This window comes from Sus scrofa, chromosome 14 (assembly GCF_000003025.6).
Source record: "Sus scrofa isolate TJ Tabasco breed Duroc chromosome 14, Sscrofa11.1, whole genome shotgun sequence".
Classification (NCBI taxonomy): Eukaryota; Metazoa; Chordata; class Mammalia; order Artiodactyla; family Suidae; genus Sus; species Sus scrofa.
The window spans coordinates 59,292,286-59,310,965 of NC_010456.5; the positions used below are offsets into that span (position 1 = coordinate 59,292,286).

At 46.9% G+C, this 18,680-nt stretch overlaps 1 protein-coding gene across 1 annotated transcript in view; it reads right to left on the reverse strand.

The window, feature by feature from the left end:
- The window catches only part of TRIM67 (tripartite motif containing 67), a 43,175-nt gene extending 32,216 nt beyond the window's left edge, over positions 1-10,959 (reverse strand). The window contains exon 1 of the mRNA XM_021072335.1: positions 9,061-10,959. Coding sequence (XP_020927994.1) covers positions 9,061-10,107 — 1,047 coding nt within the window. The 5' untranslated portion in view covers positions 10,108-10,959. The remainder of the gene's footprint in view (positions 1-9,060) is intronic.

The window sequence follows — 18,680 nt, forward strand, 5'->3', positions numbered from 1 at the left end:
CTGCTGTGAACAGAACCCGATTCCAGTATCATCTTTTGGGCATCAGTCAGACCTTTCAAAACTGGCGGAAGAGTGGAGAAAGCACTCTCTTTGCTTCTTTGTAGAATGACAAAGACATAAACCAAAAGGAAACCCAGAAATACACCCAGCAGTAAATACGTTTCTGTTAACCCTAGAGAAGCAGCAAAGAGGATTTATCCAGAATCTCCTTCTTATGAGACCCCTATGTTCTGGCCCGGGAGGTCTCAGACAGCACCACCACCCCTCAGAGGCTCCTGCCTGACTTGGGGCCAGGTGGTCTCTGAGCAGCATATTGCCTTCTGGCCCCCTAAATTTGCTGAACCTGAAGATTCTGGGGACCTGAAGTTTCCCAGGGTAACTAAGACTCTCTGGTTCAAATCTCTATGTAGTAGAGAAGAATAAATCTGACTCCGTGTAGAACAAATCTGACTCTACATTGGATCTGTTTCTTTCACTTTAACCTTGAATTCTATTGCTTTGGCTACCAGTGAATCACTGAAAGGATATTGCCTACAGCTTAAAGTATACAGAATGGTCTGTCTCCAGGAAGTCTGCCTCTTATGCTTAAGTGTTAAGCTAAAATACCTTTGTTTAAGCTCACAGGAAACCTACTGACCAGGCCCACCTGTGAATGGCTGCAGGAAAGAAGAAATTAACACACCCACTGTGGAACCAGGAAATGCCTGGGACAACTTATCACCTTCTTTACCGTCTCACTTGCCCTCTTTGTTCTGTAAAACAAACCAGCATGAGAACCTGGGCAAGACGTTTCTTTGGGACACAAGTCCACCATCTTCCTGGTGTGCTGGCTTTCCAAATAAAGTTGCCCCTCTTTGCTCCAGCAACTCTTGGTTTGTTGGGCTGTCCTGCCTGGAGCAGTGTGAGCAAGGAGAGCCCACTAACTGAGTATCAGCTTCAGGCTGAGGGCTCACACCACTTCTCAGATGACTTGCACAGTGAGAGTGATGGGCCCAGAACCCTGGAGCCCCCAAAGCATGCCCATTAGGGTTTCTTACACTTGAATATCTGTCCAAGTCAAGTAGAGATCTTGCTAAATTCAAATCCTGAGTCAGTAGGACTAGTCTGTATTTCCAGCAAGCTCCCAGGGCTGTAGACCACACTTTGAGTCCCCAGTCCAGAAGTCAGCACTTTTTATTCCATAAAGAACCAGAGAGCAGGAGTTCCCGTCATGGCTCAGTGGTTAATGATCCAACTAGGAACCATGAGGTTGTGGGTTCCATCCCTGGCCTCCCTCAGTGGGTTAAGGAACTGGTATGGCCATAAGCTGTGGTATAAGTCGTAGATGCAGCTCGGTCCCGTGTTTCTGTGGCTGTGGTGTAGGTCGGTGGCTACAGCTCCGACTAGACCCCTAACCTGGGAACTTCCATAAGCCGCGGGAGCGGCCCTAGAAAAGGCAAAAAGACCAAAAAAAAAAAAAAAAAAGGAAGCAGAGAGCAAATATTTTCAGCTTTTTAGGTCACAGATGTCTGTCCCAACTATTCAGCTCCACCAAGAGCCACTGGAGCCAAAAGCTGCCATCGGCAATGTGGAAATACACAAGCATAGCTATGTTCCAATAAAACTTCACTTATAGAAACAGGCGGTATACCAGTTTGTGGATCCTTCTAGTCTGTCTCAGAGATTAAGAGATCCCTCTGCTCTAGGAGGAGGTGTATCTCCTTCAGAGCCACAAATAAGGTCCCATCACCATGAATGTTGACCCAGATAAAGGCTGAAACTGTAGCACTTTAAACTTGGAGTGACCGCCTGATCATACAGTATGAAATACAGTCGTCAGTGTTCTCCTCAACCCAAACCCTACATTCTATAAACAGTCTTCAAAGAGAAGAGTAAAGCAATTCAAGATGACAGACTCTTGCCTTCTCTCAAACCCACTTTTTATCTTCCTGATGTGTGGAGTGGTGAGGAATGCTTGTACTTCAAACCTTATAACATAGGGGCTCTTTCTTTCTTTTTTTTTTTTTTTTCTTTTTAGGGCCACACCTGAGGTATATGGAAGGTCCCAGGCTAGGGGTCAAATTGGAGTTGTAGCTATCAGCCTATGCCACAGCCACAGCAACGCCAGTCCCAAGCCATGTCTGTGACCTACAGCACAGCTCATGGCCATGCTGGATCTTCAACCCTCTGAGCAAAGCCAGGGATCAAACCTGCAACCTCATGGATACTAGCCAGGTTCCTTACCATTAAGCCATGACGGGAACTCCCCACAGGGTCTCTTTCTAATAGTTGTTCCTGAATTACTGACCTGCTTGGAATTAAACCCAAGCACCGGGCAGCCTACGGCCCAGGTGGCTTTAAAGATAGGGACGATGTTAACACAGAGGGTGGTTTCAGAGGACGTGGCAGAGTCAGCTTTTGTTCCCAGAGGATGGCCATTGGTTCTTAGCCAGTCTGGGGCAGAGGGAACTGAAGCCAGCCTTTGCATTTCATTTCCTAGAACTTCAGAGTTGGTGAAAGATTCAACTTCTCAAAAAATTCAGGCTTCCATTAATTCCCTGCCACATGCTTTGAGGGCCCTAATGCATTTCTGTTTAGTAACTCAGTTTGGAATGATCAGCCACAGAGCTGGGCACTTCAGACCTTCCAGAAGATTTCTGTCAAGGACGCCTCTCTACCTAGCTCACTTTTCCCCCGTTTAACCTCACTGGAAAGTGTTGTTGTTGTTTTGCTCTTTAGGGAAGTTCCCAGGCTAGGGGTAGAATGGGATGGAGCTGCATCTATGACCTACACCACAGCTCACAGCAATGCTGGATCCTTAACCCAATGAGGGAGGTCAGGGATTGAACCCACGTCCTCATGGATACTAGTCAGGTTCATTGTTGCTGAACACAATGGGAACCCCTCAAAATGTTTTAGATGGACCCTGAAGGCTTGGTCTTTTTATGGGCCTTAAAATCCAAGAGGGAATATTTAGGAAATAGTTGTGCATATTATACTAATTTTTGAGGGAAGGCAGATCACTAACTGTAGTTAAAAATATAAAAATCTAGGAGTTCCCATCATGGCTCAGTGGAAACGAATCTGACTAGTATCCATGAGGATGCAAGTTCTATCCCTGGCCTTGCTCAGTTAAGGATCCGGCGTTGCTGTGAGCTATGGTGTAGGTCGCAGGTGCAGCTTGGATCCTGCATTGCTGTGGCTCTGGCATAGGTCAGCAGCTACAGCTTCGATTCAACCCTTAGCCTGGGAACCTCCATAAGCCACAGGGGTGGCCCAAAAAGAAAAACAAAAAATCTAGATACTTTTGATCTCTTTTTAAAAATAGTTCTAACAATAATCTAGTGAAACTAATAAACAATAATAACTAGAAACAAGACAATTCACTTGCTTTCCTCCAAGGTCCCTGTCTACATGAATTTTTAATTTTTACAAAATGTTGCCATTGGGAGATAAAATAAGTATTAAACATTATGGAAGGCAGTTTGGCAACATTAATCAGATATCTTAAAGCCAGATCTCCTATGATAAAGCAACTCCATATTTAGAAGTTTAACCTAGGAAATAATTCAAGAGTATGTATAGGCTTAGATTTAACTTGAAAAGTATTTATAAGAGCAGAAGACAAAACAACCTGAAGTCCACCATCGCAGCATGGATCCAATAAAATAACAAATCCTTACAATGGAATCACATGCAGCCATCCAAAATGACAGATAGAAATGGACAGGAAAGATATTTATATTATATTATTTAATAAAAAAGATAGTTATGAAATAAATATACAAGAGGATTCTAGAGGAAAAAGCTCCAAAATGTTAGAAATTTTTTTCTCTGTAAAGTGGAATTTGGGATGATATTTAATTTCTACATCTCTGCTCTATAATTCTAATTCTTTTTTTTCCTTTTGGCCACACATGCAGCATATGGAAGTCCCCAGGCCAGGGAATCAAATCCAAGCCATAGCCATGACCTGAGCCACCACAGAGACATTCCCTGTGTTATACTGCAGGTATTCAATAAGCGTACTTCTGATTGTATACTGTTAGAATTACACTTTCTGCCTTCATCATTTATGTATAATCTCTTTTAATGGAAGAAGTCTTTCCTCTGAGGCTTTAAAGGCTAAAAGCCTTTCTTTATGTCTTTTATAAAAGAAGGTAAGACCAGGCTGCTGAGAAACCAGATGCCCTCTGGCAGTTTCTTAGGACCTGGGAGTAACCTGAAGTCCTGTCTTTCCTGTGATTTCCAGACCTCACCTCCTTTGCTCTTCAAAGTGCTGACTCATTGGGAAGAGTAGTCCTGGGAAACCAATAGATATTTTTGTTGTCGTTTTGTCTTTTTAGGGCTGCATATGGAAGTTCCAGACTGGGGGTTGAATTGGAGCTATAGCTGCCAGCCTACCCCACAGCCACAGCAATGCAGGATCTGAGCCACATCTACAACCTACACCACAGCTCACAGCAACGCCAGATCCTCTACCTACTGCAGAGGCCAGGGATGAACTTGAGTCCTCATGGATACTAGTGGGGTTTACTCCCATTGAGCCACAAGGGGAACTCCCTTAATGAGATTTTGTCTTGATTCTCTTCTGTTGTCCATGGTTCTCAAAAGACTTCTGGAGATGGGCTTATCCAGCAGTCCCTACCTTAGCTCAAGAATCAAATTTCTACCCTTTCATTCATTCATTCATTCATTCATTTTTTGCTTTTTAGGGCCACACCTGCAGCATATGGAAGCTCCCAGGCTAGGGGTCCAATGGGAGCTGCAGCTGCTGGCCTACACCACAGCCACAGCAACAGAGATCCAGCCATGTCTGCAACCTTCACTGCAGCTCACAGCAATGCCAGATCCTTAACCCAATGAGCGAGGCTGGGGAGCGAACCTACATCCTCATGGATACTAGTCGGGTTCATTACCTCTGAGCCATGACGGGAACTCCAACTTCTACCCATCTTAATTCAGGGTTGACTCTATCCACAGGAATTTCAGTGGTTGCTGATATTCTGAGACATGTCACACTAGGAAGAGTTACGTCCCACAGTGACCTTCTCCCTCTGGTTTAAGGAAAATTAGAATTCCATAGTCCATAGGCAAAAGGACAAAAGCTCTCATGGAGGAATTCCCATTGTGGTACAGCAGGATAAACAGTGTCTCTGCAGCTGCAGGGACGTGGGTTCGATCCCTGGCCCAGGAATTCCAATTTGCTGCAGGGTGCCCAAAAAAGAAAAAAAAAAAAGTTCTTATGGAAAGCTTCTCCTCCCTATCCTATCTTTCACAATACAGTTTCTTCACAGCAGAAGTTCTTTGAAATTATGCCTCCTCTTCCCAGAGAATCATCTCAAAATGTGTTTGGCCAAGACCAAAAGTGTTTAGGCTGTTTTTGAAAGGTGATAACCAGTCTTGTTTCAAAATAGATTTCAGTGTCACTTACGTGTCTCTTTCCCTAAGAATCACTAATTAGATGGCAAGCCCCAGTCACACAAGAGAGGAAACAAATCTTTGATTAAGGCTTCTCTGATCATAGGAATGTTAGGGAAATGTTTCTGTCCCAATTCTAGTGCTGCAGTGCACGAAGCTCTGTCAAAGCTCCCGAGACTTTAGATGATAACAACAACATCCAGAGACTAGAAGTCTTACTAAAGAATTTCAACTGCCATGGTGGGAGCGTGAAATTGAGTGCTCTAGTTTATCTTTCAAAAGTAGCCACCTTCACAGCTCACAAAGGGGGTCTATTTTCCTGCAAGACCAAAGGGTCTCCAGGGCACCCTTGGTTATCTTTTCCTTTTATCTCCAGCCCCTAGTTGAGATGCTCATAAGTGCTCAGTGATGTCCCTTTCTGCAGAAAAGAGCACCTGCTGAGAGAGAACAGCAGAACTTCTCACTCTTGAAAACAGGTTTTCACAGAAGAATCTCATGGAATTCCTTCTGGATTTAGGAGTCGGTCTAAGTTCTCTGAAGCCGTGACATTAAATTGAGACACTGGATTTGCATAGCTGTGTTCCCCATAGATAACTGACCCACTCTATTGAGCAAATGTCACATATTTCCTCCTATAGAAATGTTGTAAAACTGCTGTGAACATCACATCAAGGAGGACCGATGTTTCTCCTGCATAATCTCCATTCTTGAAACCGTAGCTCATTATCCAACGTACTTTTCCAGATAAAGAGTTTCAATCTCTTTTAGGACTGCAGACTCATCTTAACTCATTTCATTTTCCACTCATCGCTAAGTCTACAGATTTGGGTGGCAACCCCCCAGAATTAGTTCTAGACTTCTAGGTTGTGAAAATTAACCAGCTCGTAAAATCTGAATGTGAATTTATATACTTCTCGTCTTGGTAATGGATCACTGCCTTTTGGCTAAAGTTGTTTTTTGTTTTTTTTTTTTAATGATGTCTCTTTACTTGAAGAGGAAATAAGTAAGGCAGTTACAATTACAGTGAAGCGATATGCAATAAAATGTCAGATGAATGATAACTCACTCAACCAGACATTCTCATTTAGCTCAAAGCTATTTTAGGACTCAACATAAACACTATCAGTTCATGTTTTCTGCAGGTTACCAAGCCACTGAGGTCAAATAAGCACTCTTTGCTGCTGCCCTGTAGCTTTCTGTGTGTTTATGGTTTTAAGTATTAGGACCATAATAATAATAAATAATATATTTTGGTTAGTGAGAATCAGGTACTGTGTTAGAGGCTAAACACACAGCATTATACTTACTCCTGATAACAATTATCTGAGTTAGATATTCTTATTCAGGGGCTTGAAAATTGTGCCTAAATGCTTACAGCAAGTGAATTACAATCCCTGAGGTTTAGATCCAGGTCTGTGTAACTTAACAGCATGGTTTCTCTGCAGAGACACTGTTGATATTTTTCTAGGTAATTGTTTTGGGGAGGTGTCCAGGGCACTATATGCTGTTTAGCAGTCTCCGTGACCTCTACCCTGAGACACCAGTAGTGAGCCCCTAAGTGTGAAAACCAAAATCATCTCCACACACTGGCAATGTCCTGAAGGGGGAATGAAATTGTCCCCAAATGAGAACCACTGCTCTAGAATTAGGAAGTTAACTCCAGATCGCCCTTTTCTGGCCTACTATGTAAATCTCCCTCTCCAAGGTGGATTTAGAAAGTGTTCTTCATTTGTTTTCTTCCTGATTCTTTTATTTGAAAATGTTGAGTTACAGTAATAACATACATGTTTTAGCAAGTGAAATTATATAGCAACAGTATATAACAATCTACAGTATAAATGGTTGGTACCATGTTCTCCTCCCATCTATGCCGCCCTTTCTGTTTGTTTCCAGCTGGATGATAGGAGAGAACCATGACTGTCTTTCCTTCTCAATCAGAATACATACTTCCAGATACTCATGTTGCAACAGAACAAATGGTGGGTGAAAAAATGTAATTGTAATGTATACATGTAAGGATAACCTGACTCCTTTCCTGTACAGTGGGAAAATAAAAAAATTATAAAAAAAAAAAAAAAAAAAGAAAAATAATTTGGAAACAATTGATTTTGAAAAAAAAAAAAAAAGAATACATACTTCCTAGAAGATCTAAACAGATATTTCTCCAAAGAAGACATATAGATGTCCAAAAAACACACGAAAGGGTGCTTAACACCACTAATTATTAAAGAAATGCAAGCCCAAACTACCATGAGGTATCACCTCACACCAGTCAAAATGGCCATCAGCAAAAAGTCTACAAACAGGAGTTCTCATTGTGGCACAGTGGAAACGAATCCGACTAGGACACATGAGGTTGTGGGTTTGATTCCTGGCCTCGCTCAGTGGGTTAAGGATCCAGTGTTGCCGTGAGCTGTGGTGTAGGCCAACAGCTGTAGCTCCGATTAGACTCCTAGTCTGGGAACCCCCATATGCCTTAAAAAGCAAAAAAAAAAAAAAAAAGTCTACAAACAGTAAATGTTGGAGAGGGTGTGGAGAAAAGGGAACCCTCCTTACACAGCTGGTGGGAATGTAAATTGCTGCAACCACTATGGAGAACAGAATGGAAGCACCTTAAAAAACTAAATATAGAACTACTGTATGATCCAGCAATCCCACTCCTGGGCATCTACCTGGAGAAAACCATAATTTGAAAAGATCCATGCACCCCTATGTTCACTGCAACACTATTTAGAATACATACTTCCTGCTGGGCTATTTGCCCCTTTTTGGGGTGAGCTTTTACCAGAAAGAGGACACTCCAAATCTGCAGATGCAGTTGGGGGGTGTGTGTGTCTCCAAACAAGGGACCCGGCTCCCTGACCTCAGCAATGAGTTCGGTTGATTAGCCTGGCCTTTGATTAGGAAGTTAAGGGGATGGCTTGTTAGAAAAACATCCCATTCTTGCCTTGGGGCCTGGTCAAGGGCCTGACCTGATTTTGAAGGCTTCTCTCCTTTTGTGTCAGACATGAGGACACATTGGTAGCCACAAGCATATGCCATTCCCTCTTGGGAGGTGAGAGGTGCCATCTCAGGCAAGTTCCTGGAGAAGACAGGTTGCCGGCAGCCTGCACGTGGATGTACCTGGCTGTCTTCCTAGGACCTTACTCTACCGCCCCGCAAGGCTCCCACTGATCAGAGCCCCGTTAAAAGAAGGTCTCTGGGGGAGAATGCTGTTCCCTTCTTAAAAGGGCACACACCTAAATTCTGGAATAAAGCTCGAGAGGAATTATATCTTTCCTTTAAGCTGCCCTCAGGGATTAACAAAGCGCTGATACTATCAGACATTTTCCTGCAGGCAAGAGGTAATATTTGCACTTTAAAAAAAAAAAAAAGACAAAAACTTTTGAGAAGGAGGAAGGGGTCCTAGGTGCCATAAATCAACAGGGATCATCAAGGTAGCGTGTTGGTCAACTTTGGGAGTGAAAGGGTCCTGCTTCAGCATTCCGGATGATTTTTGTTTAGAATCATAAAATACTGGGGGGAGGGGACCTCGTATGTCATCTCTCCATGCCCTTTCCATCTCCAGCGCCCAGCTTAGAGTACCTGGAGTTCATGTCATTAAGGGGAGCACACTTTTCTTTGCACCCGCGCCACACGACCTGCCCAGAGGGCGCTCACCTTGTGCTGTTTCCACATGGCCCCCAGCGGCTTCACCTCGTGTTTGCCGTGCCGCCCTTCCTCCAGGCACAGGTAGCACACCGGGGTCCGGCAGCTCACGCAGTACATGCTGTAGTTCTCCATGTCGTGTTCGGGGCACGTAGGGTACTTGCGGGCCGCGCCGCCCCCGGCAGCTCCCGCCCCGGTGCCTCCTGGACTCCTGCAGCCGCCACCTCCGCTGGGGGCGCCCTGGGCGGTGCCTGGGGACGCAGAGGCGGCCTCGGTGGGAGCTGGAGGTGGCGGCGGCTGCACCAGGCGATGCTTAGCGAAGGGTCCCCGGGATGGATGGCACTTGAGCTGGCAGGCAGCGCAGTAGAGCACATCGCACTGCTCGCAGAGCGTGGCGGCGGGCTCAGGCGGGGTGCGGTCGCACAGCTGGCAGATGGCCACTGCAGCGGCTGCGGACGCCCCCTGCAACGCCCCGCGGCCCTGCTGATACCGCTGCACGATGGCCTCGAGCAGTCGGTTGCGCTGGAAGCCTCGCAGGCCACGGTGGTCCAGGGAGGCGCTGCGGTGGCACTGCGGGCACGTGATGGAGCTTGAGGAGGACGAGGACAGCGAGGAGCAGGCGGCACCCCGGGCCGCCGCGGCCGAGGAGCCGGGTGGCGCGGGAACCATGGGCAGCACGCGAACCCCGTTGGGGGACTTGAGGCTCGGGGTGTAAGAGCCATAGCCGCTGTCTGTCTCGCTATACAAGCTCAGCTTGTCCGCGTGGTCGCCGCCACCTCCCGCGCCGCCGCCCAAGCCACCAGCTGTGCCCCCTCCCCCGCCGCTGCAGGCCGGGCCAGCCGCCGCCTCGTGGTCCAGAGGGGGTGCGGCAGCGGCGGCGCCTGCGGGCAGCCCTGTGCCCCGGGAGTGCAGGAGCGGCTGGGGCAGGTGTTGCTCACCGTCCGGGGTCTGCACCGCGATGGTACGAGCGCAAGGCAGGCAGACGTTGTGGGAACAGGGCAAGATGATGGGCTCCCGAAACAGGGAGCCGCACACGGGGCACTTCAGCTCCTCCTCCATCGCCGCACGGGCAGAGAGAGCTGCTCAGGGCGGAGGTCGGAATGGCCCAGGCTCCGGAGACAGGCGGAGAACAAGTGTGGTTAGCACCAGGGAGACCGGAGGTGGGAGCATCACACCGGCATGACTACTTCACACCCCGGGGGCACGCCCCTCTCTCTGTCCTGGGGCCACCGCCCATAGACAACTGGGGGCAAGAGAAAGGAGGGGGTCCTCACCTCCTGCCGGCGAGGGTCCTGCACCAGTGGCTTCAACCTGCGGCCAGAGTCCGGAGCAGGTCGACTGCCCTGGCGGTGGCCTGCTAGATGCTCTAGGTGATGAATCAGCACTAGCGCCGCCGCCGGCTGCAGCGCGCGTCTCCTCTCCACATCAGGACCAGCTGCCCGGCTGCGGTTCGCTGGCTCTCCTGTTTCAGCCCCTCGGCTCCAGTGAGCAGCTGCCCAGGGGCTCTCTTAGCCCTAGCCCCGCCCCCAGTCAGGGAGATCTGTTGGTAAGAAGGCAGGTCAGCAGGCCGCTTGGCGGTAGGGCTGGGTTCAGCACCGCGAGGAGATGGACAGCGCCTGGGAGCCGAAGGTGGAGCTCCACCGAAGGTGGAGCCCCAGACCCAGGGGCCTCCACCTGCCCGGTCTCTGTGCCAGCGACTGTCTCAGCAGGGCCCCGCCGGCCCGGAGACCTTCGTTCGCCTCCTTCTCCGGCGGCTGCTGACGCGGGACGAATGCGCCTGGGGCTTTCTCCCCGCGGCCAGGATTGACCCGCCGCTCCGGTTTGTAGCTGCTGCTCCTGCGGCGCCTCTGACCTTGGGTGCGCGACGCTGCAGCCAGCGGGCGGAGGGCGAGCGCCCGGCTGGCTCGGGAATCCCCTCCCGCCTCCCTTCCGCCGCCGCCTCCTCCCGGCCCCGCGCGCCGAGGAGTTGTAATTTCCAGAGCAGAGAGTAGTGGCGGAGAGGAAGAAAGGAGGAGCCGGGAGGAGTCGGCTCGGCGAATGAGGGCTCGCCTCTTGCTGCTAGGGGAGTCAACGGACAATTTTAAGGGTTCGCAGAGAGGATCATTGTTAATAACAATCTATTATTTGGATGAAGATTGCATCTTGAATTAGTACAACGACCTGTCCCGCCCCGGTCCTACCATCATCTCCCTGCCCACTCCCGTGCTCCCACCCACCACCATAAAAGGGTAAAAAGAGGGAACTAAAAAGCCAGTTGTTTTACAAATGGAGAGGTAGCACGGTGGACAGTCGCCACCTAAATCTGTGATAAAGCAAAGAAATGCAAGTTACAAAATGTCGGACAGCCTAAAGTCAAAGGCTAAGGTTTTATTTATGGGTTGAATCACAAGCCATTTTGTCTCTTCAATCAAGAGTGCTCCTCCACAGGCGATGTCAGTCGTCTATGCAGAGTGAGCACAGGGCACGGGGTTTATAAAATGGGACTTCTTGGCGAAATGCCAAAAGGAGCCACTTTAGGTCGGTTGGCCTTCGGTACCGAGTCCTCGGACCCAGACCTATCCTGCTGCGGGTGGGGCGGTAGGTGGTGGGGGTGGGGGAGGCAGCGACCAGGGATACTAGTTTTATGAATGAAAAAAATCTCCACATTGTGCCACGCCAGCCACGAGAAGAGCCTCCCACCCGCGGCCGGGGCTGCTTCGTCTGCGCTGCTGTTTCCTCTCTGCCGCCGAGAAGGTTGGGTGGGGAGGCCGCTGGCACCGTGGGTGGGGATTGGCAGAAGGAAGGGCTCGCAGCGCATCAGGCTCTGCCTACGGACGTTTCGCGCTGGCATGAAACAGACACAAATTAGGAAATCGTTTGTTTGAAAACGACATGAATATTGAAGTCACGCCTCCCCCTGTTCTTGGTTCTCCAGCGCTCCAAACAAAGACAAGAGAGGCGCCGCAGCGCCAGGCGGGGAGCCTCGGCGGCGCCTGCCAGTCACCGGGCGAGGGAGCCGCGCCGGCTGGCGGGGCACCGCGGGAGAGAGATGCGGCCTGGCAGGGGCTGGTGCCTCAGGGACAAGGACCGCGCGCGGGGAGAGCTCTGGGGGAGAGGCGTGGTGATGCGCTCCTGACCCTACCATGGGAGTCAGGATCCACTGACTCCGCCGTGAGCCCGTTTGCTTATGTTTTTTTTTTTTTTCTTTCTTTCTTTTCAATTTATTATAGTTGATCTACAATGTTCTGTCAATTTCTGCTGTACAGCATAGTGACCCAGTCATACATATATACATTCTTCTCTTCATTATCTTACATCACGTTCTGTCACAGTGATTGGATATAGTTCCCTATGCTACATATACAGTAGACCTCATTGCTTATCCATTCTAAATGTAATAGTTTGCATCTACTAACTCCAAACTCCCAGTCTATCCCACTCCCCCCACCCCTTGGCAACCACAAGTCTGCTCTCCCTCTCTGTGAGTCTGCTGATGCTTTTCTGGTCTCCATCCGCATCTGTCAACGAGGATTATAATAATACTTTTGTGGGAGAACAGAATGAAGCCACGGTAAATACAGGTTGTGTTTCCTACTTCCTGCTCTAAAATCCTGTGACTGTTCAGTTCAGTTTTGCCCACTGTTGAGCAGCCTTCTTCCAGTTTGTCTTAAAGGTGAAGAGCAAGCCAACCAAGTGCCAGAGAAAGCAACCCAGAATTAAAAGACCTTCCCCTGGGCTGCAGGGAGCTTAGAACAATATTTTAAGCAGGTGTCCATACCCCCAGATGGGGGATGGTGACAACCTTGTCCTAACCTGCCACAATAAACCACAATGAGCTGCATCCTGCCTGCAATGCTCTGATAAGCCTTCAAGAAAGTTGCTACAGTGTAGCTGGCTGCCTTGTCAGAGATGCAGGAACATGAGTGGAGGTAGGTATGTGATGGAATCACTTAAAGATGCACTTCTTCCTATTCTAGTGGTGTCATCACTCACCCCAGCCCAGCTTAACCTCCTAGTAACAACAGGGAAAGTTATAGCCTCCTATGGTTTGACTGTGAACAGGCTTGCCTCCCACACCAACCCCCACCTCAACCAATGGTCACATGCCTGAGACACACCAGCTTTGTCATTTTCAGACCAAGATAAACTGCTTGGGGGTGGGGGTGAGGGTTCCTGTACAGCAGGACCTGCAATTCCAACAGCTCTGTCATTCAGCCTGAGTATGATTTTGTTTCCCATGGAGAGGAAGCTCCTCTGATACTTTATAATTCTACATCAATGCATTTCCCACCTGCCCATCCCCAACCCCCAGATCCATGACCTAAATCATTTTAACCTTGCACTGCGCTGTTACTAAGACATTGTCCACTTAGGGGACTGACATCCAGCAGCTGCTACGTAGAAGCTGAGGTTACACAGCAGGTTCCAGTATTTCACTGTATATCGTCATAATTACTACCAATTGTCAATATCATCTATAAAAGTCCTCGTTTTATCCCCATTGAGTCACGTACCATGTGTATACAGAAAAATAATTTTATTTCTCTGAGCCTCATTTCTTTTTCTATTATACAATTTAAGGACAATTCACTGAATTGTAAATTTCCTTTTGGTTCTAAAAGTCTCTATACATTAGTTGTTAAGAATAATATATCCTGAGTTCCCATCGTGGCACAGTGGAAATGAATCTGACTAGGAACCATGAGGTTTCGTGTTCGATCCTTGGCCTCGCTCAGTGGGCTAAGGATCTGGCGTTGCTGTGGCTGTGGTGTAGGCCAAGAACTGTAGCTCAGATTTAACCCCTAGCCTGGGAACCTCCATGTGCCGTGGGTGTGGCCCTAAGAAAGACTATATATATCATCCCCATAACCTTCTGTGAAAAATTCCAATGGAGATTTTTTTCTGTGAAAGCTATCTACATGTACACAGGGAAAATTTCTCCTTTAAATTCTGAGGTTCAAATAGGTTACCTAGTTTTTGTTCTTTGTGTGTGTGTGTGTGTGTGAATGTGTGTGTGTGTGTGTGTGAGCACGAGCATCTTCCCTTAAATCCTTCCTTACTCTTGGTCTTCTTAGTTTTAACCTGATTGTTCTTATGTGGTTCTTTCCTCCTTGGTCATTTCTGTTTCTGTTCTAAACTACTCACAGATCTCAGAAAGATGGCCCCATATTTAATTTCTTGTTGCAAACATAATTCCCTCTAGTGTCATTCCAGTTACTCCATTTTCCATGGCCCCTTTTCTTTTAAGAGAGAAACATTTAGACACATCTGAACAGCACATTAATAATTAAAACTCTGTCATGCACTGTCATCAAGGCAGAGAAAAACACTCTTCAGTGAGTTATTTTGTGTTCTAGTGAGATTTTTATGCTTAAAGTCCCAGAAAACCTCAAGACATATTATGTTACCTCTCCTTCCCCCAAAACATAAATAAGTTAAATAATTTACTCTAGGTAACACAGCAAGTTACAAGGAAAACAATCAACCTGCTTTGCCCTTTGAATTTTAAGTACTTTGTGTAGAATGGAATTTAAGACGTTATCAGCAAAAATAGATACTGTAATCTCAAGCATAAGAACCCCTGGAACAAATTTTAAAAAGAAAGCTTGTATTTTTAAGTTTGTTTGTTTGTTTGTGTACAATGCAGGAGGAGTAGGGGAATTTAATGAAAATCTGCAGCCCAAGAACCATATGGTCTAAAATAATTTGCATTTAACTAGAAGAAAGCAGTCACATCCTGTTCTATGCATAGCACCCCAAAGCTTCTTTATGGCAAAGTTAATGAGGAACAATTATCACTAGCAACACAAAGCATCCTCTCCAGGGTGGAATACCATTGGCTTCTTTTCCGGAAGACAGATTCTATAGAGGAAACTTAAAATCGAGCCACTTTACCCTTCAAACATCCTTGATTGGTGGTTAACAACCTTCTACTTTAACTTTTAGGATGCCGAATAATGACTGTCCCCATCTACCTGTAATTCTGAGACTCTTCCTCTCAAGAGATCAGAAGACCCGATCTAAGGAAGCTGGCCCTTCTCTCACTGCATCCTTTGCAAACAAAAGGGTTTAGAATAAAATCTCAGATGAAGCAAATAGATTTCAATTTACAGAACTCTATGTACCCAGGCTATCTTTATAATGCATGGAAACTAATATTATTACCACAGAAGCAATTTGAGCTTCAAATACTTCCCTTTGGTTACACATTTCAGCCATGAAAATTGTAATAGCACTTTCCTTTTTCATGGTACCTTTTCATGTATATTATCTAATCTGATCCTTACAGCAACACAGACTGGCCTGGGAGATGCTAAAACTGAAGGAGGGGCCCCAACCCACATGGTAGGTTCTCAGCAGCCAGCTAGTACAGCTTGACCCTGACCTAGGCACAATTGTTTAGACCAAGGGTTGCACCTGACCAGACTAAGCCACTCAGAATCTTTCCTTCCTGAAATGTACAGCTGAAACCAGAGAAGGGATCTGGATGGGCCTCTAACACCAAAGTTAAGGAGCTGCTGTGGTCCTAGAAAAAGCAATACAAACGGAGAGTGAAGAATAAAGCAGAAATGCAGAATCAGCAAAATGAGAGGGCCTCTGAGGGTCCCACAACCTTACACGTTTCTGAGACCCTGCTACACTCCTGCCTTGGGTTCCACAAAACACCCCTCTATACTAATGGTGTCATGATACTCGCATGTTCCTTTTAGAAAAGATAGGGGTTCAGGAGGGAGTTCAGAAAGATAAGATTGGGTTGATCCATGTGCCTGTTCAAAGTACCGAGGTCATACCCTCATTTAATTGAGTACTTCAGTCACCTCTTTCTGGGTGTTGAAATTGTTCTGCTCTTATTCTATTGGATTTTGGCCTTGCCTGTTCTTTGGTTTTGCTCTTTTCATTCCTGGAAATGAAAAAGACATTCTTCCCATGTCTTGACTTTTTCAGTCTGCTGGTCTTCAGCACGCCCGCCGCCCCTTTGCTCTCACGGTAACTACCACTCTAACGGCCGTGGCCTCCCCTTTGGGGGACCCTGCTTCCTCTCCCTGACCATGGCTCCACCATGTTATTATTCTCTCCATTTGATGTGCTCTTAGACAGGAAATCAATGGGATGTTAGGATGTGCCTGCAAGTCCAGTAACCTCCCATATTAAGACAGAGGGCAAGGAGTTCCCATTATGGCTCATTGGGTTACGAACGCAACTAGTATCCATGAGGATGCAGGTTCTATCCCTGGCCCTGCTCAGTGGGTTAAGGATCTGGCATTGCCATGAGCTACAATGTAGGTTGCAGAAGCAGCTTGGATCATTGGATGTGTTGCTGTGGTTGTGGCATAGGCCAGCAGCTGCAGCTCTGATATGCCACAGGTTTGGTCCTAAAAAGAGGGGGGGGGGGGAACGGAGGGCAAATACGAGTGTTTGTAAATAGTAGAATGTTATACATAGAAAGATAAGTTGGTTACTTGGTGGGAATGAGAGACATCAAAAGAAACTGGGGAATATTGTGTGGAAGTGATTTCAAACTCTTGACAGCCTTATTCATCCAACTCTGCTACAAGGATACAGCACCAATGGGAAGGAACTCACAGGCCACCAGGCCACACGGCAGAGTGCTAAAGCCCAAACCATGTCACCATCCAATTCACTCAATAGAAGCATTGCTTTTGACAGGGAAGTCACTACCCACTTAAATGGATGGTGGCTGCTAAACATCTGTCCTATTTGTTTTGTTTGTTCGTTTTTGTCATTTTTAGGGCCACACCTGGGACACATGGAAGTTCCCAGGCTAGGGGTCTAATCAGAGCTGCAGCTGCTGGCCTACACCACAGCCGCAGCAACACAAGATCCTTAACCCACTGATTGAGGCCGGGGATTGAACCTGCATCCTCTTGGATGCTAGTTGGGCTCGTAACCCCTGAGCCAGGATGGGAATCCAACGTGTGTCCTATTTGACTTAGTTCTACCTAAGAATCCCTTGCGTTTTGGTAGAAATTTGACAACTTGCTAGGGTCTGAGGCAGACTGGAGTTTAGGAGCGTGGCCTTTGGAGCTGGAGTGGATGGATGGGCGGACTTTGGCAAGATCCTTAACCTCTCAGAGACTCCTATTCCCCAGCTGTAAAATGGAGATCACAGCAGCACAGACCTCAGAGGTTGGGGCAACTTATGAAATAACCCGCTAGCAGGCAGAAGCATGCTCTCTACACTGCAGGCCCTTCTCAGTACAGAGAAAGCTTATCGCTAGAGCAGACTCAAACAGGGTACCATACACAGAGTCTCAGGCTGTCCTGCAAAATAGGACACAGCAGATTCGAGGGCAGACAAGGTCTGGGATAGTCTGAGAGACGGGAAGGGGGGCAGGCTTACTCTGGAGCTGCAGGATGGTGGAAAGTATTCTGGATCAGGAACTCCCTGGAAGAGTCTGCATTTGTGTGGCTGTTTAGAATAAAGAAGGAATAATGAATTCTGCACAAGTGGGTTTAGTCGCAGGCTAGGGGCCGCAGTTGTTGGGCTAGTTGCTTTAAATTTCATCTGCTAATGTCCTTATAGAGTACTAAGGACTTATTTACTGTGTAGTGTAGTAAACATCGAAATTTTATGAAATAAGTAATTCCCCCTCTTAGAAGCTGATTATTCAATTTGTTCACATTTTCCTGTGTGTGTGGCTCCACCCACAGCATCTGGAAGTTCCCAGGCCAGGGTCAAATCTGAGCCACAACCGCAGCAATGCCAGATCTTTAACCCACTAGGCCAGGCCAGGGATTGAATCCACACCTCAGCAGCAACCCCAGATGCCACAGAGACAACACCAGGTCCTTAACCTGTTGTGCCACAGTGGGAAGTCCCACTTTTTCTTTTTTTGTAGCAAGTATCAGACTATATAAAAATGAAAAGTTTACACTTTGGGGTTTTAGTTGAAAAAAGGGCAGCATGTAGTACTCACCAAACATTCTGTATTACTACTCTTCTACTTTTCTCACCCCCCGACATGTCATACCGTTGATTCTCAATAGGATTCATGAATAAATGAACCACAAGTAGACTATTTTGGCTGTATAGGGAAAGGGATCCACGTGTCTTACAGGAGTTGGAGGGGAAGATGGAAGAGCTGTCAGAACCAATCCATCAGGAAATGGCTGTAGTTCCCTGGAAACACCCAGTCTCTGCTCCAGAGGGGCTTCTGATCTAAGGCAGATGCCATAGTCAGAGCAGAGAAAACATAGAAGTGGAGAATGTGCTAAAAATAGACCACAGGAGGTTTGAAAGGAAACATGGAGAGACTTTCAAGTATTTATATGTTGCATAGGCTAAGGGTTGAGCATGGATTTTAAAGCTTTTAGTGAAACTATGCTAAACAAAAAAATTGCAACCAACTCATACTTGTACAGCTTTTATATACATGTCACTGGATAATATTTTGATACCTTCATAAAAATAGTCTCAATATTTTTTTTTTAATGGCTGCACCCACAGTACATGGAAGTTCCCAGGCCAGAGATAGAATCTGAGCCACAGCTGCAACCTACGCTGGATCCTTTAACCCACTGCGCCCCAGCGGGAAGTCCAATGTAGTCTCAAATTTTTTTTTTATTACTCAATGAATTTATTACATTTATAGCTGTACAATGATCATCACAATCCAATTTTATAGGATTTC